Source organism: Rhinopithecus bieti, unplaced genomic scaffold (genome assembly GCF_001698545.2).
Source record: "Rhinopithecus bieti isolate Rb0 unplaced genomic scaffold, ASM169854v2 scaffold_28547, whole genome shotgun sequence".
NCBI classification, from domain to species: domain Eukaryota; kingdom Metazoa; phylum Chordata; class Mammalia; order Primates; family Cercopithecidae; genus Rhinopithecus; species Rhinopithecus bieti.
The window spans coordinates 3603563-3629364 of NW_016813480.1; the positions used below are offsets into that span (position 1 = coordinate 3603563).

At 38.2% G+C, this 25802-nt stretch overlaps 1 protein-coding gene across 1 annotated transcript in view; it reads right to left on the minus strand.

Annotated features, from left to right (window-relative positions):
- The window catches only part of CDK8 (cyclin dependent kinase 8), a 156908-nt gene extending 134433 nt beyond the window's left edge, over positions 1-22475 (minus strand). Inside the window, 1 exon segment of the mRNA XM_017848516.1 lies at positions 22162-22475. Within this exon segment, the coding sequence (XP_017704005.1) occupies positions 22162-22289 (128 nt within the window). The 5' untranslated portion in view covers positions 22290-22475.
- Positions 22476-25802: the final 3327 nt, after the last annotated feature.

The window sequence follows — 25802 nt, forward strand, 5'->3', positions numbered from 1 at the left end:
TACATTTTCAGTTTCAAAATAAAGTCCTTCTATCCAACTGTCTTATTTCAAGACTGGGGGTAAAAATAAACAACAGTTCATCAGGCTGAGATGTAAAAACAAGTTCAACTTACCTATATGATCACAGTCTTCTATACTTCAAATTCATCCCTTTAACTTCCAAGTTGAAACACCCAAACCCTTTTAGTTAATACACTATGGTACCTTTCTCCTAGTCAATTTGTTTGCCTTTCTCCAAACCTGCTCTAGTTCTTATTTTCCTATAATGTAACAACACCTGTCAAAAGTAAAAATACACTATGACTTTGCATAATAGTAGGATTACATTTTTCTACTTTGTTTTGAACCAGTATCCAATAAGTACAGTTTACTGAGCCAGGCTTGAATACCTAGCCAGAGCAATAACAGTAAGCTTCAATGAGCCTCAATATTTGAAATGAGTCATCTGACCATTTGCAATCAACAAGTGTTTATTAATACAATACTTACTATTTACCCTGTACTAGCAAATATAGACAAGTCTCTTACAGCATGAGTTTTTATAACATAATGTAGATATAATACCACCAATTGGGGGAAAACTCAGCACACTAAAGCATTATTACTACAATGCCAACTGGAATTAGCACAACGTAAATAGGAAAAATAATAGTTGTAACCAAGAATAGGCACACAGAGCTGCATTGTTTGTCTGTGTGCTCTTCTGATATAGAATTGTTTTGTTAATCAAGCACTCTTTTATTCTTTTGTTTACCACTGGCAGTTGTGAACAGTTCTGCAAGTAAAACTGCATGGTCAAGGACAAATGTGATAGGAGAAGCTAAGAACCTTCTGAGTACGTGGATGGACTCAAGGGTGAAGGAGGAAAATTTGGTTTGTTTTATTGAATTTAGTCAGTATATTTATTATGTTTAGAGTAAAGCTACATAAATACTTATATTATGTCAGTCCTACAGAAACTCTCCAGTCCTCTTTCTCCAATGAAACTTCTGTTTTCATAAGAGATTTTCGTAACAAGAGATTTGGCAGAAAACAACCATGACATTACAGCAGAAACAGTCATAGGTTGCTATCTGTAAACAGACATATTTAGGATAATCATCTACCACTAAGCATCTTAAATTCTTCTTAAAAAAAATATAAATCAGGATAACTGGGCACCGGAGAAATAGGTAATCTCAAATGACTGAACAAGAGAGATTAATCAAACTTATTAAAGTACATGTAACTTACATGCCCTTATGATAGCTTGAAAACTTGTTTTGCATACATTGTCTTATGCTACAAAAAGATCTCTGTGGGATGAATTCATTTTACAGATGAAACATTAGAAGTGCTCAGAGAGACTGAATGAATTGCTCAAGCTCAAGAGCTCATAAATCACAAACAAGATGTCAATCCCAAATCTAATAATATCAGGAAAACAAAAACAGAGCTTGTAAATCATGTATGTCAATCCCAAATCTAATAACATTAGGAAAACAAAATTTAATAAGAACTCTTATATAACAGGGAAATACTAGAAATATTCCCATTTAAAAATCAAGACAGAAATATCTCCAACAGTGCCAGTAAGAATGTAAAGTTATTAAAAAGTTATTTAAAAGTTACAACCGGTGGCTCATGCCTGTAATCCCAGCACTTTGGGAGGCCGAGGCGGGCAGATCATGAGGTCAAGAGACCGAGACCATCCTAACCAACATGGTGAAACTCCATCTCTACTAAAAAAATAAAAATTAACTGGCCGTGGTGGCGCACACCTGTAGTCCCAGCTACTTGGGACATTGAGGCGGGAGAACTGCTTGAACCCGGGAGGCAGAAGTTGCAGTGAGCTGAGATGGTGCCACTGCACTCCAGCCTGGCGACAGAGTGAGACTGTCTCCCCCCTCAAAAAAAAAAAAAAAAAAGTTAGAGTCAATGCAATAACACCAAATTTTCCTCAAGCTGAAGTACTAGAAAAGAATAAAACTATTAATGTATAACATGAACATCTACCTGGAAAATCTAAGACAGCAAGCTAAAAAATGAGCAATAAAAAATTCAAACTACCTCTGTAAGAAATCCAGAACGTTTATTTGAGATAAATAGTCTATTTGAGATGGTGGGTTAATGAGGGTTTACTGGACTGTCTCTACTTTGGAGTATTTTTTTTTAATTCCATAATAGTTAAAAAAAATGCACAGGGTTACCAGATTTAGCAAATGAAACACAAGATGCCCAGATAAATCTGCATTTCAGATAAACAATGTAAAAAATTTTAGGATGTCACAAATATTACATGAGACATACAGGTGCACAAACCTGTACACAATACTACTAAAATGAAATAAAATACCTTGTCATAGGCAATATGTAGGACTCATATGAAAAACACTACAGGGTTTCATCAGGGTTCTAAAGATAAAATCTGAATAAAAAACATAACTATATTGCTGAGTATGGAGAGTAATTCATCTATACATTTAATACAATTCAAACAAAATCTCAAAATACTTTTTAGACCTTGAGTTGTTGATTTTAGAGCTTACCTGGAATAAATGGGTAAGAAAACTGTATTTTCAAAGAGTAACACAAAGGTTCCAGTCTTACCCCAAATATTGTAAATCTTTATTATAAATTCGTAAAACAAGAGGAGTAACACAGAAATAGACAGATCAATGGACTAACACAGAAAGTCCAGAAATAAATTCAAGTTGGGAACGTACAGTAATGATAAAAGTAGCATTTTAAATCAATTGAGAAAGAATCTATTCAACAGCACTAAAAGGAGTAGAAAAACTAGTTAGAACCCTACCTAACAGGTTTTAACAAATAAATTTAAGATTAAATAAAATTTTAACTGTAATTTTAAAAACTATAAAAAATTAGGAGAAAATGTAAGTAAAAGGCATATAATGGAGAAAACTCAGAAGCAATAAAAGACTGATACATTTGATTACACATTTAAGAAGTCATAAATATAAAAACAAAGAATTGGAAATTCTTACAACATGAATAAAAAAATGAATATCCCAATAAACAGAGCACTTACCAAAAGAAATTTTAAGAAAATGTAACAGAAAACACATAAAATACGATTGGGTAAATCACAAAAGAAATTAAATGATGAATAAATATGAAACTAAAAATTTAAATATTAAACAAATGTAAATAAAACCAAAATTCCATAGGTTGCCTACCAAATTTGCAAAGATGAAAGACAACAAGAATAAAACTATTGATCAAGGAGGAGGCAAACATTACTCTTGCTCATTATGAAAGACATTACAAATTACTTCAAACCTTCTAGGAGAAAATCTGGCTTTATATATCAAAACCTTAAAATGGATCCAGCAAATCCACTTCTAAAATCTTTCCTAAACATAAAATCATGAGTGTCTACAAAGATGCGGCAACAAAATTTTCAATGCAATGAAAAACTGAAACTATGCTAAATGTTTTTTAAAGTACAATTGTACAATACAATAAATACAGACATTAAAACTTAATAGAAAGACTTAGAAAGCTGATTAGTGACACAGAATATATACAATCTATGCGGGTTTCAAAACTATGTGCACAATATAATCTAATTTTAAAACATGCCTTAAAAAAGTCTGTGTGGCTAAATTAGGGTAAATTTTATTTTCTTCTTAGACTTTATTTGTATTTTCTACAATTGATACTTATTCTGTAATTTAAAAGTATAAAACTTTTTTTTTTTTTAAGTAACAGCCAACAATAAGGAGAAGAATGAAGGAAAACACCATAGGTAGATGAACTCCGAAGACCTAGCTATTTAGTACAAAAGCCAATAGCAAGATATATATATATTTTTAAAGCACCTGGAAGTAACATATGATGGCTAACGTTTTACAATAATGAGTATGAACTGCACAGAAAAAGCTAAACTGTGTTCTAAGTATATCATATATGTGTACATACAATTTTTATTACATAATACCGAATAAATGACTTTCATTCACAATGATTAAAATAAAGATTTAGTGAATAAAAAGTAAATCAGCTACCCAGAAAACTTTAATTACCTGGAACTATACATACATATACGTTTCTAACATATCCAACATTATAATCTATTAGAGAAGTGAAAAATAATACCAGATGTGTTTGAACTTCATGAACTACAAAAAAGTCAAAACAATCTTGGAAAAGAAGAAAGCTGTAAGACTTATACTTCCAAGTTTCAAAACTAACTATAAAGCTACAGCAATGAAGACAGTGTAGTACTAGCTTAAGGACAGATATATTGAGAGACCAGAAAAGCATCCTATATTTATGGCCAACTGATTTTTAACAAAGTATGCCCAAACAATTCAGAGGCTGAGACAACTTTATATCCACTACCAAAAGAAAGAAGTTCAACCCTTTAGATACCTAAATCTAGGAGTTAAAACTATAAAACTCTTAGGAAAAAAACACAGACGTTTTTGTGTCTTGGGTTAAGCAATATTCTTTAATATATAATACCAAAACACAGCCACAAAAGCAAAATAGATGCACTGGACTATACCAAAATTAAAAACTTTTGTGCTACAAACAATACCAACAAGAAAGTAAAAAGACAAGCCAAATACAGTCATGCACCATGTAATGATGTTTCACTTGAAGACCACAGCGTTACAGGTAGGTTGTCCCATAAGATTAAATAGAGCTGAAAAACTCCTCTCACCTAGTGACACTGTAGCCATAGTCACTTCATAGTGAATGTTTGTGGTGATGCTGGTGTGAAGAAACCTACTGCACTGCCCATCATGTATAGCACATACAGTTATGTACGGTACATAATACTTGATAATAAATGACCATGTTACTGGTGTACCTATATGCTATACTATGGTTTTTATCATTAAGAGTGTACTTCTTTCTTCATCCCTGAGAGGTCAATAAAAAGGAAAGAGTGTATTCCCCACTGACTTATTTTTTTAAAAGTTAACTGTAAAACAGCCTCAGGCAGGTCCTTCAGGAGGTATTCCACATCAAGGCATTATCATCATAGGAGACGACAGCTCCATGTGTGCACTACTCCTGCAGAGCTTCCAGTGGGACAAAATGTGTAAGTGGAAGACAGTGATACTGATGATCCTGACCCTGTGTAGGCCTAGGCTAACATAACAAACACATTTAAAAAGCAAAAAATAAAAACTTTTTTTTCCTTTATCTTAAAAAAAAAAAGAGAGTTTGGTCTTGAACTCCTGCCTCAAGCAATCCTCCCATCTCAGCCTCCCAAAGTGCTGGGATTACAGGTGTGAGTTACTATGCCAAAAACTTTTAAAAATAGAAAAAAGCTTACAGAATAAGGATATAAAGAAAATGTTTTTATACACCTATACAATGTGTTTTAAGCTAAGTTATTATACAAGAATCAGGGAGTTTTAAAAACTGAAAAGTTTAAAGTACACAGTTACAGTAGGCTAAGGTTAATTTATTATTGAAGAAAAAATTTAAATAAATTTAGGGTAGCCTAAGTGTACAGTGTTTATAAAGTCTACAGTGGTGTAGAGTAATGTCCTAGGCCTTCACATTCACTTATTCACTTACCACTCACTGACTCACCCAGAGCAACTTCTAGTCCTGTAAGTTCCATTCATGGTAAGTACCCTATACAGGTATACCATTTTTAATGTCTCTATTTTTTGGGAAAAAAAAAAAAAAAAAAAAAAAAGACAGGGTCTCACTCTGTCCCCCAGGCCAGAGTACAGTGGCACAGTTACAGCTCACCACCGCCTCAAACTTCTGGCCTCAAGCAATCCTACCGCCTCGGTCTCCTGAGTAGCTGGGACTACAGGCAAACGCCACCAAGCCCAGCTAATTCTTTAATTTTTTTGTGAAGATGGGGTATCAACTATACTGCCCAGGCTGGTCTCAAACTCCTGTGTCCTCAAGCAATCCTCCCACCTCAGACTCCCAAAATGCTGGAATCGCAACCATGAGTCACTGTGCCCAGCTCATTTTTTATCTTTTATGCCATATTTTTACTATACCTTTTCTATATTAAAATGTGTTTAGATACACAAATACTAACCACTGTGTTACAATTGCCTGTAACAGTCAATACAATAACATGCTGTACAGGTTTGTAGACTAAGCAATAGGCTACACCATACAGCCTAGGTGTGTTATAGGCTATACCATCTAGGTGTCTGAGTATGCTCTATGACGTTCATGCAATCATAAAGTTGCCTAATGCTGCATTTCTCAGAAAGTATCCCTGTCATTAAGTAACACACAACTGTACTTGCAAATCATGTATCTGACAAGGGTTCAGTATTCAGAATATACAAAGAAATCCCACAGCTCACTAATAAAAAGACAACCTAATTTTAAAAAGCAAAGTATTTGAATATATTTTCCCACAAAGACACACAAATGGTCAATAAGCACATAAAAAGATACTCAACATCAATAGTTATTAGAGAAATATAAATCAAAATCACAATAAGACACCATTTAATACCCTTAAGGATTCCTATTATCAAAAAGGCAGAACACAAGTGTTGGCAAGTACATGGAGAAATTGCAACCCTGGTGCACTGCTGGTGGGAACGCGAAATGGTGTAGCAGCCGTGGAAAACAGTTTGGCGGTTACTCAAAAAGTTAAACATGAGCCAGTAATTCCACTCTTGGTTATAATGAACACCCAGGAATTGAAAGCAGAGACTCGGGTAGTTGTATACCCATGTTCATAGCAGCATTATTCATAACAACCAAAAAGTAGAAACAATCCAAATACCCATCAGGAATGAACAAAATGTGATACATGCTACAACATGGACGAGCCTTGAAAACATTTCATTAAGTGAAGGAAGTCAGTCACAAAAGAACACATATTGTACGACTTCATCATTTCTATGAAATGTCCAAAATAGGCAAATGGAGAGACAGAAAGGAGATTCCTGGTTGCCTAGGACTGAGGATTAGAGGAAACACAGAGTGACTGCTAATGGGTACAGGGTTTCTCTTTTTTTTTTTTTTTTTGAGACAGTCTTGCTCTGTTGCCCAGGCTGGAGTGCAGTGGCGCAATCTCAGCTCACTGCAAGCTCCACCCGCCAGGTTCACGCCATTCTCCTCCTCAGCCTCCCGAGTAGCTGGGACTACAGGCGCCCGCCACCATGCCCAGCTATTTTTTTGTATTTTTAGTAGAGACGGGGTTTCACCGTGTTAGCCAGGATGGTCTCGAACTCCTGACCTCGTGATTCGCCCACCTCAGCCTCCCAAAGTGCTGGGATCACAGGCATGAGCCACCACGCCCAGCCCAAAATTACTTTTTAAACACTTAAACAACTATCAAGTTCTTCTGCTCTAAAAAATTAATTAATTTAAAAAAAGTAACTAGTAGCAAATGTTATCTTACATTCCAAAACTTTTCAATGACATAGTACAGAATTTCACTAAGAAAAAAACCTAACTGCACTACATTCTGATTTGAAAACCACCAAGCACATTTTGAATTCAGTGAGTTCAGTTACTCAAAGTGCAATAGAAATAGAGAAAAGACACTCCATGATCAAAGTCAAAGCAAGATTTTTTTAAAGTGACATATACTTAGTATTTTTTGCTTGCATTAGAAATTTCACGTACTTAGGAACATCAGACTGAATCACCTTTTAGAATAGAATGGTCCCATCCAAAAAAAAAAAACCCCTGAAGAGAAATAGATCAAGTAAGAGAGGTATATGCTACTTTGATAGATTTCCTTAAGTTTTTCACTTACATACTTCCAAATTCAGCTTATGCCACAAACTTAAAAGAGGATCTGTGGAGGTCAGCTAGTCTTGACTAAAACACCGACAATACCGACTTTCAGCTCCAGGATATCTGGTTTAAATTCTCAAGCAGAGCTGGATTCATTTGTACTAAAATAGATTTTAGATAAAAGATAAAGACATATGTGTACTTCAGCTTCCTACCTATAAGGAGTACTTTCCATAGTCTGTTAAGCAGTCATTGTATCTATGAAAAAATATGTTTATCAGTACCTAAAACTTTAAAAGTTTCTTCAGAAGTAACAAAATACATCAGAGCTGTCTTACAATCACCTGGCTGCTTACCTAATATGAATGAATACCTCTGTTAAACATGAAAAGTCAAGCAATTCTACTGGCACCAGAAAGGGCTCCAGCCTGTCATTCTATGGAGGCAAGCCCATAAGTGAACGCAACTGAGAAAGGCAACAATAAACATTGTCAAAGCCGGAATCAGTATGAAACAGAAAAAGCAAGCCAAGAAGTCGGGAGAAAGGAAAAAAATCAGGAGTAGGAATGTCAGTGCTGGGCAGGAAATGAGAGGATGACCAAGGCCAACCAACAAGAAACGGAAAGAGAGACGATCTAAGCAGGAGTAAGAGAGCTACGGGTCAGTGCTAAATAAAGTGGATGGAGGTAGACAGAATACATCAAGGGCGTCAATCATTTGTCACAAATTGTAGCAACATTATCAAGTTGGACTAGAGAAATCTGATGAAAGCAAATATAAAATAAGATGTAAAAATAATGAAATAACTGTAATTTTAAATACCTATATGGCTCTCAAGTTTTTTTTAATCCCCACCAATAATCTAAAATACACAAGATTAGGGCGTGGTGGCATAGTCCTGTGGTCTGTGCCTGTACTCCTAGCTACTCAGGAGGCTGAGGCCGGAGAAACGCTTGAGCTCAGGAGTTCTAGACCAGCCTGGACAACATGACAAAACCACGTCTCTACAAAAAAATACAATAATTAGCCAGATGTGGTGACACACGCCTGTAATCCCAGCCATTTAGGAGTCCGAGACGGGAGGATGGGTTAATAAGCCCAAGATCAAGGCTGCAGTGAGCCATGACTGCACTACTGCACTCCAGCCTGGGTGACAGAACAAGACCTTGTCTCAAAATAAAATAAAATACACTGGACTGTGTTTGTGTGTATATGTGTGTGTGTGTTGGCAGGGGGGGAGGGGGGGCGGAGGCAAAGCAAAACTTTCAAAAAAAGAATCTGAACAATTCTGACTTTACAATGTATTTAACGCCATGATTCAAACATGTCATTATTATATTTACTCCCATTTCTTCTTTCCAAAAAGTTTTGTTTTTGGAGTTTTGATGTGAGCATAACTGGTGCAACATTTTTAGAGGACAAAGATTAGACCTCAAAAGAGTCTGGCCCAGGCCTGGGAAGAGATATTCTTAGGAAACTGACCTGCTTGCAGTGATGTGTTGGGGTTGTTACCAGTTACTTGTACGTGGGCATGGTGATCAGAGTTTCTAGAACCATTGAAGGAAGCCTGCAGGGATAAAACTCCCTGTGGATTTACAAAGGAGCTTCTCTTGCATGCTGGAAACCTCACTTCCTGTCAGTGTATCATCCACGGCAAACGTCTCCATGGAGAACTTTGGGAGCCTGGGAAGTTCTACCTCCATCAGATAGCATGTTGTATACAAAGATAGATGCAAAGTACATTTATTGCAGTTATGTTTCAATAGTGTAAAAAATGAAAACAACCTAAATGTCCTCGCATTGGACCAGTATATCATACACATAAAACAAAACAATGAGCTGATAAAATGAATTGAGTTACAGATGCTGATATAGAACTCGGAAACACATGAACTGAAAAAAGCAAAGCACAGAATACATATTTAAATTTTTTTCCACGGGCATGTATTATCTGCTCAAAAAGAATAAAGTACTAAAGTAAATTTTAAAGTCTACCCATATATATTTGCTTCTATATGCAGACACACAAGGAGCCACCGGTAATAATTATCCCTACAAAGTAGAAGGTCAATCTGAGGTAAAGGGGAACTTAGAATTTCCTGGGTGTCCTTATGTATAATTTAAATGTTTTATCATGAGACTATATTAATTTCATAGTCCCATCTTATTTTATAATGAAATATAGTTGTTGAAAGTGTATGACCTTTGACCTGAAATTCTACTTCAAGGATTTCATATAACATTAGAGAACTGCAGGCATATTTACTGACATCCCTTGCTAACTGTAATGGCTGTAATTTGAAGATTACGTCAACATCTATCCCTAGAACACTGGTTGACTACATATTTATTAATATAGCATACATATCATGTGATACTCTGCAACAATTAAAAACGGTGATTTAGAGCTACATTTACCAACATGGAAAGATGCATAATATTTTTGAATGAAAAAATATAAGATCATAGATGTTATTAATGTATACATATATTCATAGAGTCATCTGGAAAGATAAGGAAAATATTAATTGTCTCCTAATTGTAGAGTTAGGGGTTTTAATTTAAGAATACATTTCTAGACTGTTTGAATTCATCACAATGAAGAGTCATTATTTGTATAATCAGAAAAGAAAAGCTATTCTCTTTTTTTAAAAAAATGAGAACTATCCGGAATAGCATGGAGTAAAAAATAAATAAATGGCATCTACAGGTTTAGCTTCAATCACACAGTCAGTAGAAAACCAGAAATGGCAGTGAAGCTTTTCATCGCTTTGCTCTGAATAAGGCTAACCATCAAAGTATCAGAAATGCTGAATAAAACCTACAAAGTGTCTTATGACTTAAGCTTTGGTGTCCAAAAATCTTTAGCTGAAGTTTTATTTCATTTATTTTATTTAACCCAGACACTTTGTTATCTCCCTTGCCCTCTGAGCCACATGTGACACTTCCTATCTCTGAGTCCTGGAAAGACTCTCTTCCTGGCTGTTATTCTACCTACAAGGTCCTCATATTTCTCCAAGCTGCCCCCCTGCACAGCCAGTAAGCTGCACACTCCACGGTTCCTATTATACAACAGAGCAACCTTGGGTTTTCTCCTCTCTAGACTCAATTTTTGGCTCCTAGGTAGACATCTCTTTCTTTGCACTCTATACAAGGCCCTTGTCTTGCTCTATACACTCTCCCTAGGCAATTTCATCACCACTCAAAGCTACTACTTTAAGTACTTTAGTACATAGTCTAACTCTAGCCAGACTCCTCTCTTCAACATTAGATATACGTATCTGCCTAATGCACATGTCTTCTCAGATGTTTAATAGGTACCTAAAATTCAACATATCAAAGCTCAATCATCTTCCACCTCAAGCTTGCTCCTCTTTCTGTTTTGGCTATGTGAATGGCAATATCCAGCTACCCAAGCCAGAAACCTGGGCATCATCCTTGGTTCTCACTCGTTCATCCATCACATCCAATAAATCAACAAGTCCTATCAATTCTCCCTCCTCATCCCCTCTCTCACATACCTAATTCAAGTCACTAGCATCTCTCACCTGGATTACTACCACATTCTCCTAACCACAGCTTCCTATGGCCATTCTGACTGTGTTACCAAGCAATCTTTTTAAATGAGAAATCGGAACTATCTGCTTAAAACCCTACGCATGGTCCCCGCTGCCTTCGGAACAAAGTACAAGAAAGTAAAAAGTCCATGACACGATTTACAACAATCTGCTTACTTCCCCAACATGATTATTTATACCCCCTCCTCCACCCCTCCAAGATCTGGCACCGACAAAATTCTTTCAATTGTCTCACTGCATATACCATCTTTCCTTCATGTCTTTGTGCATGCTACTCAGTGGCAGCTCCAAAGGATAGCTTCCCCCCATAACACACAAGCTCCCAAAATTACCTCAAACAATTTCAGTTGCAACTTGCTTACTACACATTACTGCACTGCCTCTTCATCTAGACAGCAGCTTCTTTCTTATAAAGTAATTCTGGAGCCAAGAGTGATACTACCTCTCTCACCTGCACTATTTAACTCCTCAAGCCCCCACTAACTCTTATTTATTGCCCATTCACAATTTCTAATTATCTTTCAGGTCACAAGTGAAATATACTTGAGCCCCCCCAGGGCAGATTAGGTACTTCCATGGCAACCTACAATTTTCCCTAATGCAGCCCTTATCCTACTATATTATAATTGTTTACCTGCCTGTGCCCCTCAAAAGTCTGTTAAGTTCCCTAAAGAGTTATTAGACCATCATGGGCTGTTCACTGCTGAATCACCTACATCTGGCACAGAACCTAGCATAGCTGGTGGGAATGTAAACTAGTGCAGCCACTATAGAAAACAGTATGAAGATTTCTCAAAAAGCTAAAAATAGAATTACCATTCAATCCAGCAATCAAAGAGATACTGGGTATCTCTACCCAAAGGAAAAGAAATCCGTATATCAAAGGGATACCTGCACTCACATGTTTATGGCAACACTATTTACAAGAGCAAAGATATGGCATCAATCTAAGTGTCCATCAGCAGATGAACGGATAAGGAAAATGTGGCATATATTCACAATGGAATACTATTCAGCCACAAAAAAGAAGGAAATCATGTCATTTGCAGCAATGTGAATGGAACTTGAGGTCCTTATGTTAACTGAAATAAGCCAGGCACAAAAAGACAAATATCATATGTTCTCATTCACACGTGAGAGCTACAAAAAAATGAACACATGGATGTAGAGAGTGAAAAACAGATACGGGGACTAGGAAGGTGAGTGGGGAAGAAGAAGAGGATGCGAAGTCAGTTAAAGGGTGCAGACATAGATTAAGATAATAGAAATCAATTCAATGTTTGATAGCAGAGTAGGAGTACTAAACAAAAATGCACTGTAGTCTGGTGATAAACTTCCTAAGTAATCTGACTTGACCACTATGCCTTACATACATGTAACAAAATTTCTCCTGTGTCCCATAAATTTGTACAAGTAAGAACCTAGCATATAAGAGGCATTCAGTAAACAGTTACCAAATAAATCATAAGCACACAAATTTACAAAGAGAACTGCAGCTACTGGGAGGGGTGGCGTGCTAGTCCTACCCACTTGGGAGGCTAAGGTGGGAGGATCACTTGAGCCCAGGAATTGAAGGCTGAAGTGAGCCATGATCACACCACAGCACTCCAGCCTGGGCAACAAAGTGAGACCCTGTCTCAGTAAAATTAACTAATTAATTAATTTTAAGAAAAAACGGCAGCTAAAGGGAAACCATAATGAAATGCCAATATTTAAATAATTTAATTTTACATTTAAAAAAATCAACATTAAGTCAGCATTAAAAAACAAATTACTTGTGTCTTGCTTTCTGTTTGACATTTTCTTGGAAATTAGGTATAAACTTAATTTTTGCAAAGTAAGTCACATAACAAAGCACTAGGAGACGCATTTACTTAAAGGGAGTCTTCTGGCCGGGCGCAGTGGCTCACACCTGCAATCCCAGCACTTTGGGAGGCCAAAGAGGGCGGATCACGAGGCCAGGAGTGTGAGAACAGCCTGACCAACATAGTGAAATCCCCTCTCTACTAAAAATACAAAAAAATTAGCCAGGTGTGGTGGCGGGAGCCTGTATCCCTAGGAGAGGCTTAGGCAAGAGAATCCCTTGAACCTGGCAGGCGGAGGCTGCAGCGAGCCCAGGCACCAGCCCAGGCAACAGTGCAAGACTCGTCTCAAAAAAAATTTTTTAAAAAGTCTTTGATAAGGTAAAGAAAACTCCAAATTTATCTATCCCATATGAACCTAAATTTTCACATGACTTATTGGTTTTCCTTCAAACAGAAGCCTTATAAAAAGTATTTTTTGCCAGGCATGGTGGCTCACAGCACTTTGGGAGGCTGAGGCAGGCGGATCACCTAAGGTCAGGAAAAAAATTAGCCGGGCGAGGTGGTGGGTGCCTGTAGTCCCAGCTACTCAGGAGGCTGAGGCAGGAGAATGGCGTGAACCCAGAAGGTGGAGCTTGCAGTAAGCCGAGATCGCACCACTGCACTCCAGCCTGGGTGACAGAGCAAGACTCCGTTTCAAAAAAAAAACATATACCTACTCCACCTTTCCTCAAAAATATGACTTCTTTAATATAAACTACATTAGCACAACTTGACAAGTTTTCCTTTTATTCAATCCCTTTAATCCTTTAGACAACCTATAAATTCAAATGTCTAGAAACACCCAGAGTAGGCCCTTCACCATGATGTAAAAATTCCTCTCTGTAGGAGGTTATTTGTTAGAATTCATGGACTATAATGAAGTTATAGACTTTAAAGAACTTGTCTAGTGAGATGAGTAACTGAGTTACCTTGAATAGAAGTCAGTCTAAACAATTTTTTACTCATGTAACAAAAGGTAAATTTCAAATAAAACGATCATGCTATATAAACAAGTAATTTTTAGCAAAATTAAATGCCAACTGATTCAGAAACTAGTTATGTTTTTCTTAATTTTAGAAATACAGATTTGATCCGCATTTAAAAGGATTCATTTTCAAAGTATATTTCAAAAAAATATTATTTCTAGTGGCTCAATTTTCAAATACCTTGGCCTTCCATTTCAGTTCAGCCGACTATCATGGTAGCTTGCTCTTGCCTTTGGGCTCTGGTACTGTTCAGTGCCGTTCTGGGTACAAATATAGCAAACCCATCAAATTGTGCTTCTCCTGGTATTTTCACAGGTATGACTTTTCTACTCTTCCTGTAATATGCCTCAAGTTTTAATGTTAGCAAGTTTAGAAAAAAAGATTTTCAAATATGAACTTCAGATATACACACACACAAAGTACTGAATACCTGCCAACATTTGACAATATGCCAAGAGCTGAGGCGAACGCAATCATTGCCCTAGAGGAAATCTATAATTTTAACCCATAAACATTCACCTGAAAGACCCAAAGGACATATAAACATTAGCCACATACACACTGAAGTAGTTATGTATCAGTGAAGGACTATGTTTTGCAGGGTGACAGGTAAAGTGGGAATTATTGGAGTTGTACGTTAAGATATGTAGTTAGGATTTTTTCTGAGACTGTTAGTACATTTCAGCTGAGAAAAAAAAAAAAATTCCAGCACAAGGTGCTGCCTGAGAAAACAGTCCGAGTGCTCTGAGTTGATGGAGGAGGAGTAGCTGTATGAATTTCTGTTTCAGAATTACTACAATAGATTATGGTGTGAGCACTGTCCTGGAATAAAATAGACTAGTCAGGTCTTGCAGACAAAGGACGAAGAACTTGGTCCTAAACCAGAGTCAATGTAAAGTCACTCAAAATTGGTTCTCAGCTGCTTTGGATATGATCCAGAAATTCCATTCCCAGGTATATACTGAAAACATACTTCCACCTAATAAGTTACACGTGAATGTTTACAGAAGCATTATTCACTTTAGCCAAAAAGTGGAAACAACCCAAATGCCCAACTGATGAATGTATAAACAAAATGTGGTATATCTATACAATGCAATATGATCCAGCCAGAGAAAGGTATGAAATATTGATACATGTACTACATGGATGAACCTCGAAAACATTAAACAAAGAAACACAAACACAAAAGGCCACATGTTGTATTAGTCCATTTATATGAAATGTCCAGAATAGGCAAATCCACTGAGACAGAAAGTAGATTAGTGCTTGTCAATCGTTGGGGGCCGGGGAGAGAGGGGAATGGCAGTGACTGCTTAATGGGTTTCTTTTTGGGGTCATGAAAATGTCCTAGAATTAGACAGTGATGGTGGTTGCACAGCCTCGTCAATCTACTAAAAATCACTATGTTGATCACACACTTTTAAAAGGGTGAATTTTATGGTATGTGACTTATATCTCAATTTTTAAAAAGGAGTTCTCAGTATTTTTTCTGCCGCCATACTTCTGAAGAACAGAACTCCATCAGCAAAGGCAGCTTACTACAGCAGGGGCTGGTTTTGGGACTTTGACAATAACTGTATCAAAGAATATTCAGAATCATGATACCAAGAAGTCTTTAAGTATTAAGGTCAAAAAACAGGTAAAAGCCACCTTTTAGTGACATCAAGAGCTGCCTTGAGGTGACAAAAGATCGCTAAAGAGAAAAGATAATTGAAGTAACATGACCAAGGCTACGTAATCTGGTGTGAAGGAAAAATTCACAGTGTTCTGAAGGAGGAAAGGATAACAGGAGTTTTATTTTCTAGCAGCAGCTAAGAACATAAAAAGAGTCAAGAGACAATGAGGATTGGATTCAATAGTGAAAGAGACAATGAGGATTGGATTCAATAGTGAAAGGCACTACAAGAAAGATTAACAGCAGTCACAGGGAATCAAATGTACTTATCAACACTGACTTGCCATACACAGTTTCCATCTGACAAATGAATCACATTTCAAATTTTATAAATCAGAATTAGAACACATTTGCCCAAAGAATTAATTGTCAAAGTAGTTAAGTTTGCAAATGGCCTGCAATTATAATTTTTCATTATTTCTGTTTTCCTAGCTGAAATTCAGTATGCCAGAAGCCCTGTCCCTATTTCCATCTTTCCGCACATCAGAGCCCCAACAAGAGAAATTCCGTTACTTCCTAAACTTTAAGTAGCAAAAGAACTTCTTTCCCCCTCCAATTTGTTACCATCCATCACCTCAGCAGCATACAAAATTCTGACTCCTTACTCCTCATGGAGGTGAGACCAAAGCAGAATCATCTGCCAACCAGAACTCCAGGCAAAACAGAGTTCTGCCATGGCAGTTTTACACATGAGAGAGTCTTAAATCAGACTCCTGGATTTCAGAGGCTGCTTTTCTTGAATGGCCAATGTTCTCATGATTGAAAACTGACACACATACATTCACGGTGTTCAGTGCAAACACTGATAAATCTATCTCCACTGTTAAATAATGGGTACCTCACCATGTCCAATGGGTGCAATGGAGCATTTGTAGTGCAAATATATACTACTACACATACAACACGAGCTCAAGAAATGCTGGCCAGGGAAAACAAGGTGAGAAGAAAGGCATGGAAAGAAAAAAATTAAAACCCACAAAATTTGCTGGGGTCTGCAGAAAACACAATTAAAAAAAATTCCTTTGTCCTATTCCTGTTGGAATGTCTTTTCTGATGAGATGTTCCCTGTCTTCCATGATCCAAACCAAATACTGTAAACTTTTGAGACTTTTCCTAAAAACCTTAACCAATTGGGGGCTTCCTTCTCTGTGTTGCCATAATACCTTGTATTATTATAGTGCTTACTGAATTGCAACAATTTATTTACATATTTGTTTCCCCAGTAGAGATCTCCTCAAATAATGGAATATTTTATTCATCTTTGCATTCCCAATACCTTGGACAGTGCTTGAAACACAGAAGCGTCCAATAAATACTTGTTGAATGAATAACTGACTTCTTCAAATGTTCAAAGACACAGTAAAAGTAATAACCCACATGAACAAATCCCAAACGAATTGATTTCCCAGTATTACTACTAAAAAAAATGAAATTTAAGCATGAAATCTCCAAGTGGCCAAACAGTAGATCTAAATGCACTGATATCTAAGGAAGGTAACTTCAACCACACGGAGATAAGAAATACACAGCAAATACAGTCAGTATGCACAGTATCCCTCAGTATCCACAAGGGGTGCGTTCCAGGACCGCCCCCTAAAATCCACAGATGCTCAGGTTTCTAATATAAAATGGTGTCCTATTTGCATATAACCTACGCATATCTTCCCACACACTTTAAATCATCTCTAGATCACTTATAATACCTAATAAAATGTAAGTGCTATGTAAACAGTTGTTATACTATTTTTTTAGGAAATAATGACAAGAAAAAAAAATCTGTACATATTCAGTAGAGATGCAACTATCCTTCCCCCATACCCCCTTGAAAATTTTTGATCCACAGTTGCTTGAATCTACAGATGCAGGACCTGCAGATACAGGGGACTAACTGTCCCTTTCTGTCACATTTTTAGAAGGTTATAAGGAATACTCTTTATTGCATACATGACTATTCCAGTGACAGAAATTACATGTTGTATTTGGCATTTCTGACATAACTAAAGAAATATTTAAATCAAAATGAACTTAGATGCAGCACTCAGCCATATTCAGAAGAGGAAAAAGGTAATGGGACGCTCCAATGCACGTTGAATCAGAAGAGTCCCTTTGTGCTGCCCACCAAATGGTTCAAGGGAGTGGGAACAGGCACTAGCCCATAAATCCTCAACACCTTAAGAGAGAAATACAGAGGAATGGCAAGGTAGCATAAGATATGGTGGGTTAAGCAACTGATAGGTCTTTGGAAGTTACCAAGCTTTTTGGCAGTTGATGAGAACCAACGTTAAAGCATGAGACTAAAAAATATGGAAATATATCATCATCTAAAGTACAATATTTTAGTGGTTGTTTGCCTAATCTTGCAAAAAAAACTACATTTTATGTTCATAATTTTTACTTCCTCAAATCATAACACTAGAAAAGACCCTAAAAATTATCTGCTGAAACTCCCCTACTAAGATCTATAAGGGCAAATGACTTGCCCAAGGTCATACTGCTATCAGAAGCACAGTCTGAAATCAAATTCAGGTTTCCAGGATCACTCATCTAGAGTTCCTTCCACTAGATGAAGTGCTTCCACATGGCTTTCATTAGAGTTTAGTCCTACACACACACACACACACACACCCGTAGATACACAAGTATGTTTGTGTATATACATATAGACATACCCATATATCTACATAAACAGTTTTATAGCACTTGAAAAACCTAGGGCGCTTCAGTAATATACCCAGAAAGTACACCAGTGTATTGAAACAAATATTAATAGTTTTACAAGGTATTTATGTTTTTGAGTAACCCACTAGAAATCAAACTCCACAACTATGTTTCTACTTATTCAATATATTAATCATATGAAACATAATGGTTAAGAGCATGGACTATGGAGTACAAAAAACTGCACCTAATCCTCTAATCCTAGCTGACATTTAAGTAGCTGTGTACTCATGGGTAAATTTGCTTAACCTTTCTAAGCCTCAGTTTCCTCACCTGGAAAACTGAAAAATAACAGTATTGACTTGATGTACTTCAGGTGAGGATTAAATAGATGATGAACGTAAAGTGCTTTACTCTGGACCTGAAACTCAGTAATTTAGCTGTTATTGCCATTATCACTGCCTACTAATCATCTCTGGGCTCTCAACAAATGTGCCCCAAAGAAGGTTGGCAGTATATTTCTCTCTCTCTCTCTCTCTCTCGCTCTCGCTCTCGCTCTCGCTCTCGTGCTCTCTCACACACACAAACACACACTCATTCCTTACTCATAATTATCTATTCTTTGGAATATAGATTATAACAGATTAAAAACCCTATTAAGAAATTTCCTTTTGTTTTCTTTTTTGAAGAAAATCTCTTATCCCAAATTGATATTTTAAATTATCCAAACATCCAGTGCAAATATTGGAAGTCTAGAATTGAAAAACACAAATTGTTTTCTGTCTTGTAACGCTTTCCCACTCTTTAAAACAAAATTAGTTTTGGTTGCCTAAATTCTGCAAAGACGAGATACAATCAACTCAGAAAGAAAATGAACCCCCCTGATTCCCACTGAGTACCCTTTAAGTGTTCAGACACAAAGGACACTATCTCATTTATGGCGACACTAGTGAGAAGAAATTAATCCCAGGATGTATTGTGTATGTCTTTAAACTTTATTATAATCTGAAATTCACACAGTAATAAAAGGTCCCTTTTCCCTACCATGCAATCATGCCTCAAGGAAGTCAAAGAAATGAATCTTTCAAGCTATTTTATTTCCTAAAACTTAATAATTTAAGCAGCTAACTCCTCTGGTCTAAATTATTTTACCAGTTATTCATGTTCTATGCTCACTGGGGCAACTGAAAGGATACAACGTTTACATAAATTCATTTCAATAGTCAAATATGTCCAAACCAAGCTTATTTGTGTTACTTCCTTTTATAGAAATTCTCAGGTTCTCCTTGAAGGTGTTACCGTCTGAGTTCCTAGAGAACAAATCTCAGCTGCAGAATATATAATGTAATTTGAAAGTAAATCAATACTAGAAACAAATTATTTGATCATCATCTTATTATAAAAGATTAAACAGCCACAAATTTTATTTTACCAGGACTAAAATGCATTAAATTACATTTCACTGACATAAGATCAAAAGAACCTCATAAATAGCATGCGATATTTTACCAGAGTGAGGTTACAAAAAAGAAGTCAAACCGAAAAAAATCCCTGTAATTTTAAAACTCTGAAACTGAAAAATCCCTGTAATTTTAAAACTCTCTAAAACTATCTCTAAAAGATAGTAATTTTAAAACTCTCTTGACATTTGATCCATTAAAACAGAAGTTCATCACATAAAGAGAATCATTAAAGACTGATGGAAAACAAACCCCAAGGATTATAAATAATAATAAGCTCTTTTTTCCAAAATGCAATGTTACTTTTCAGCTGTCACGGATGACTAAGAATGTCCATACATTATACCTTCAACTATCTTTAAATTCAAAGATATTGAAATTATTCTTTCAAATTATTCTTAACAACCTAAATTAAAACCTGACCATGGAGATATAAAATATGCTTAAGTACCTCCTGCCAATACACAGTATTAGTTTTCTAATAAAAGTACAACATTAAAACAAATATGCATATTTTATTAGCTTAAGTTCGTAGTTTTTGAAAACAGAAGCGGCTTCTCTCACACAGATTAAAATAATGCAAAGGCGCTAGAATTTTATATAACATGACAGTGTGGTCAAATGCACTGTAATGTGTAATCTCATGGGATTGGGGATTTTATGAATATGCCCAAAATTACATAATACTGGGGGAAGGGGAGATGGTTTAAAGCTTTTGAGAAATATTGTATGGTAAGTTATCAAACATAATTTTTAAAATTATGTCATTACAGAGTAAAACTTCAACAATAAGTCTAATTAGACATCAACAGAGTCAGCAGTATCTCCAGACGCTGATTTCTCCAGTGCTAAAAAGTACTTTTAAATACGTGCGGCGCCCAGAGTATCAAGTTTTCAAATCCAAATCCCTACCTTCTGCCGATCTGTTCCACTTTACTGTGGCATAAAAGCACTAAAATACATATTCCAAATTAATTAGAACTCCTATCTTCCTCGTAGAGTCAATTGTAAATACTTTTAGAAAGATATTTCAGTAAATCTAAGAAAAATGTTGAATAAATACACACTTTCCTTTCCAACATCCAGAATACTAAAGTATTTATAAATATGCGCCCCCCTCCCCCACACCAGGGAACTTCAGCTTTATGAATTTTTTTTCGTGCTAATGTAGTCTGAACATACTCTCCTAATTTGAAATTTTAAGTGATTAAACATCATACAGCAGGTAACTAAACTGGGATGTTCAAGTACAGCTACTTCGTTTCTAATAAAATCCAAAGATTATATAATAAGCTTTGACTTTTCAATAATTTTCTATTCTGTCAAAGGCAACAGAAACATCCATTTTACAAGAAAACATGGAGTTAATAAAATATATATTATTCCCCCCAACTAAGAACTGCCTTCTCTTTTGTCAATATTACAAGACATTCATCTACTGACAAAGAGAAAAAATGAACAATTCACTTGCCTGTTAAGAAACTAAATTGGAAGCATTACCACTCATAGGTTTAATTAAGTTGTTACTAGGGAAGAATATTTAAAGCAAAGGGATTATTTAAAGTTCACTGCCAGCCGCTAAATTTGGGGAAACAGCCTCAACGAGATAGTCCCTATGTCACTTGTCTTCTTCCCCACCACCCACCCTGCACCAAACCCCCATTGTTCTATGTAAAAATTCACAGCTAATAATATCTAAATAGCAACTGCAACATTTATGATGCAGATGATCCCTATGGGGAACTCTCTCCAGAACCACATTCACTCGTTGCCTTCCTTCCCTCAAATAAAATACAAATTTGATAAAAAATCGATCACAAACTGGTGGGGGAAAGGATCACAGCCTTCCTTCTAGACCGATGGATGACACTCCAGAGGCGGGTGAGGAAATCCCCAGAAGGTTACCATAATAAATTGACCAAAGAAAAAACACACACACACAGAAACATTTAAGCCGGCGTTTTAGACCGCATTTTTTCATAAATCAGCTTTGAAATCCTTGAAAAGTATACAGCCTACGGTGCAGAGGCTCCTCTTCCCTCTTACCACCAGAGCAAAACACAGATGCGGCACGCAGGATTTCTTGTGGGTTTGGATCCCTCGTACACCACTTCCTCCCCAAACCTTGCTGGCGGAGCCAGAGGCCGGCGTCGAGGAAGTCAGAGCCCGGCACCCCGGCGGCCCGCTCTCCCTCCGGGCTACCTGCCTCGGCCTGCGGGAGCGCCGCCCAGCGCGGACACCGGCCCAGACGCACACACTCACCCATCTTTCCTCTTGGCTTTGTAGACGTGACCATAAGTGCCTCGGCCAACTTTGCAGCCCTCGTATTCAAACAGGTCCTCGACCCGCTCCCGCTCGCTGCTCAGCTTCACTTTAAAGTCATAGTCCATTGTCACAGCCTCCGAGGCCGGAGAGCTGGGTCGGGGGACCGGGGGACAGGGGTGGGGACCGGGGAAGCACGGGCAGCCGCAGCCCCCGGGAACCCGCCCGCTCTACGCCCGCCGGCCGCAGCACCAGCCCGACTGATGCGGCAAGAGCAGGAGGAGGCCCCGCGAAAGCGCCGGGGACATCCAGGGGGACAGCGGGGCAGAGGCCGGCCGGGGGTGGAGGAACGGGGAGGATCCCCCGGCGAAGCAGAGCCGAGGGACGAGGGCTGGGGGTGGGGAGCGGTGTCTCTGCCCTTGTCCCCGCGGGCTCCCTGGGCGCCGGCTCCGCCGCTCTCTCAGGTCGCGCGTTCTGCTCCTGCTGCGGCGAGAGCGACGGGGCGGCCAGGCGGGCTCTCGTCCTCTCACACGCGCACTCACGCCTCACGCGCTCACACACACGCTCACACTCACTCACTCACTCACTCTCCCATACACTCAGAAAGGCAGCGCCGCACAACAGCCGGTACCTCCTCAAAGAGAGGAGGAGGGAGGGCACTCGCGGAACACGGCCGCGGCTGTCGCAAAAACGTCGCGAAGCCTCGGGCTGCCTCCGGACCACCCTCCAACCCTCTCCCGCGGTGGCTGGCCGCCCCTGCTGGCGCAGGCACCCTGAGGACCGTGTGGAGGGAGCAGGAGAGCCGCTGCCCAAAGCTGCCGCCAAATGCACCACGTGGGACCAGCCCCAGCCGTGGCCGGTTCCCAGACTACAATAACCAGAATGCATAGGCCGCCGCCGCTGCCGCCTCTTCTACGACTCCGCCCCACATGGTGGGAATATGGGAGCGTTGCATGATGGGACTCGTAGTCTAGGGTGAAATTCGTTTCAATCACTTGGGGAAATTTTTTTTATTTATTTTATTTTATTTTATTTTATAGCGATCTAACTAGAGTCTGATTTCAGCCATAAACTTGACCAAAGAGATGCACGTGGGCAGGAGGGTAGTTTTAGAAACACATTTTGTGCCACTCTGAACTCCAGATGTTAAAGGCCATCATCTATAAAAACCGATATATTTGTAAACAGCTCGCGGGCCAGCAGTTGGGGTACTCTTGGTGTTCACAATCTGATAAGGGCTGCACAATGATGTCAACATACTGACATTACAAGCTCCAATAAAAGTGAATCAATGACTACTGTCCAAGCTACTTCTAAACATTGTTACTCTTGTGACAGATGACCATCCAACCTTTCCTATCCATTTACAGGAAGTATTGAATACAGTACAGCCTTCTGCGATGCTCCCTATAAGAACACCGGTTTCTAGCTATGACTACAGAAAGGATCTAAATCCATGGGAACTAGTTTGTTAATAATTTTGCGGTAGCAATATGTCCTGCTTCAGGAGTCCTGCTTCAAGATTGATACTAATCTATCATTTTATCTTATCCCTCTTATTTGTCTGTTTTTAATTTTTGGTTTCCAATTGTTACCATTTCCACTAAAGCTCCCCACTTCCCAAAGGGAACTTTGCACTTTTAATGTAAACTTTTTAACACTTTTTTTCCACCTTTCCTGTGGTATTTATCAAATTCCGTTTCATCTTTTATCTCCTCTCCCTTGCTAGATCCTAAGTTGTTATAGGAAGTCATATTTGCATCTTCCATAAAACCTAGTGTCATGCCTTGATAATGATGCGCAGTAAACACTTGTTAAATTAATGAATGAATAAACATGTTTATCTCAAAAAAATCCATATGCATATGATGATGATGAAGATACCATCTTATGAAAAAACCTCCAAAGGGCTTTCTCTCATATAATTTTTCCTTGGGGAAAATTAGTGACTTCACCACTGTGTAAAATTAAATTGTTTTTACCTAGCATACTATATAATATAAGTATTTAGTATTTTAGTATACTGGGTTTGAATCCTGTATTATCATTTATTAGTGTGTTCTTGGAGCCTAGAATTTTTTCTTTGCAAAGTGCAAAGCACAAAACAAATGTAAGCTTTCATTAATGGCATATTATTTGTTTCCATTCAGTGATGTAAATTGGGTGACTCTAGCAGAACTGCTCCTTTGCATCCTTAAAGAATTACATCATTTTCTAAACACAGATTTACAAGATTCTTCCTTAGACAGTGTGTTTTGTATTTTTTGAGGAATGTGTCTTTTGTGCACGTATTTACACTCAGATCTTGAGAAATCAAGCTACCACACCAGAGGAGAAGTTGTGAAGGGGCCTGGGACTCAGCTTGGCCCTACACTGTATCGGGTTGCCCTTCCCCCACCTCCCGTACCAATTATACACGCTATTCTGGAACACTGAAGGTCTCAGACCTTTGTGTGTGTGTGTGTGTGTGTTTGTTTTGAGACAGGGTCTGGCTGTGTCACCCAGGCTGGAGTGCAGTGATGCGATCATGGCTTACTGCAACCTTGAACTCCTTCGCTCAAGCAATTCTCCTGCCCAGCCTCCTGAGTAGCTGGGACTACAGGCCTGTGCCACTACACCCAGCTAATTTTTTTTTTTTTTTTTTTTTTAGAGGCGGAGTCTCACTCTCTTGCCCAGGCTGGTCTTTAACTCCTGGGTTTAGGTGATCCTCCTGTCTCAACCTCCCAAAGTCCTGGGATTACAGGTGTGAGCCACATACCCAGCCTCAGACTTTTAAAAATGTACTTTCGTACACTGTTTTGGCTGGCTTCACTCTGGGTGAAGGTGAACTCTCCCTGAAGGAATTGAGTGTCCTCACTGTCAACTGAGTATCCTGAATGTCAATCCTGACTGTCAGTCTTTTCCTGGGGCAGGAAAAGAAGCTAACCTTGGTCTAAGGAAGAGTAAGGTCTGCTTTTCTCTTTGAAGCCAGGGTGAGAGTTAGAGGCCTAGACTATAGGTTGGAGAAATATGGTGGTAGGAGGTAAGCTGACCCTGTAAAATGGTATCAGGATGGGGAGCTGAGGAAGAAATAGCCACTAACGGCCCTTTATAGGAGAGCATGGCTAATGCTAGGAACAGTAGCATCTAATATTCAGTTTTAAGTGTCTCCTTTTGTGTGTGGTAATTCCCTGCTGCCATTCCCAAGCTATCAGCCTGGTCTTAGTTGTAAAGACTATGTGCATGCTTGCAGGAAAGAGAGAGGCAGCAGCCGGACACTCAATTATGCAGGATGGAAAATGGCCTACAGAGCCAAAGCAAGGAGCTAGGAAGGGTTTGTAGCACTTATTACCACTATTGCAAAAACTTAAGGAGTAGAACCTGCATGGAATCAACTTCCTAGAAATCATGAGATGGAGGTTCAGCATTGTTGTTTGAATGAACTGAGCACATCAGGGACACGGAGTTGTAATTTCAGTTTGATTTTCAACCCCAGATTATACTGATGTCCCATATCTCTTTGCTCTATCATGACCTCTCCAGTGATATTCTAGAGCCTAGGACCCTCTTTGGTCCATGTTCTAAACAATGCACAAATAATGGCTATGCTTCTGTGCATAAAATGTGGTTTGATTTACATTTTATATTTAACATCACCAGTG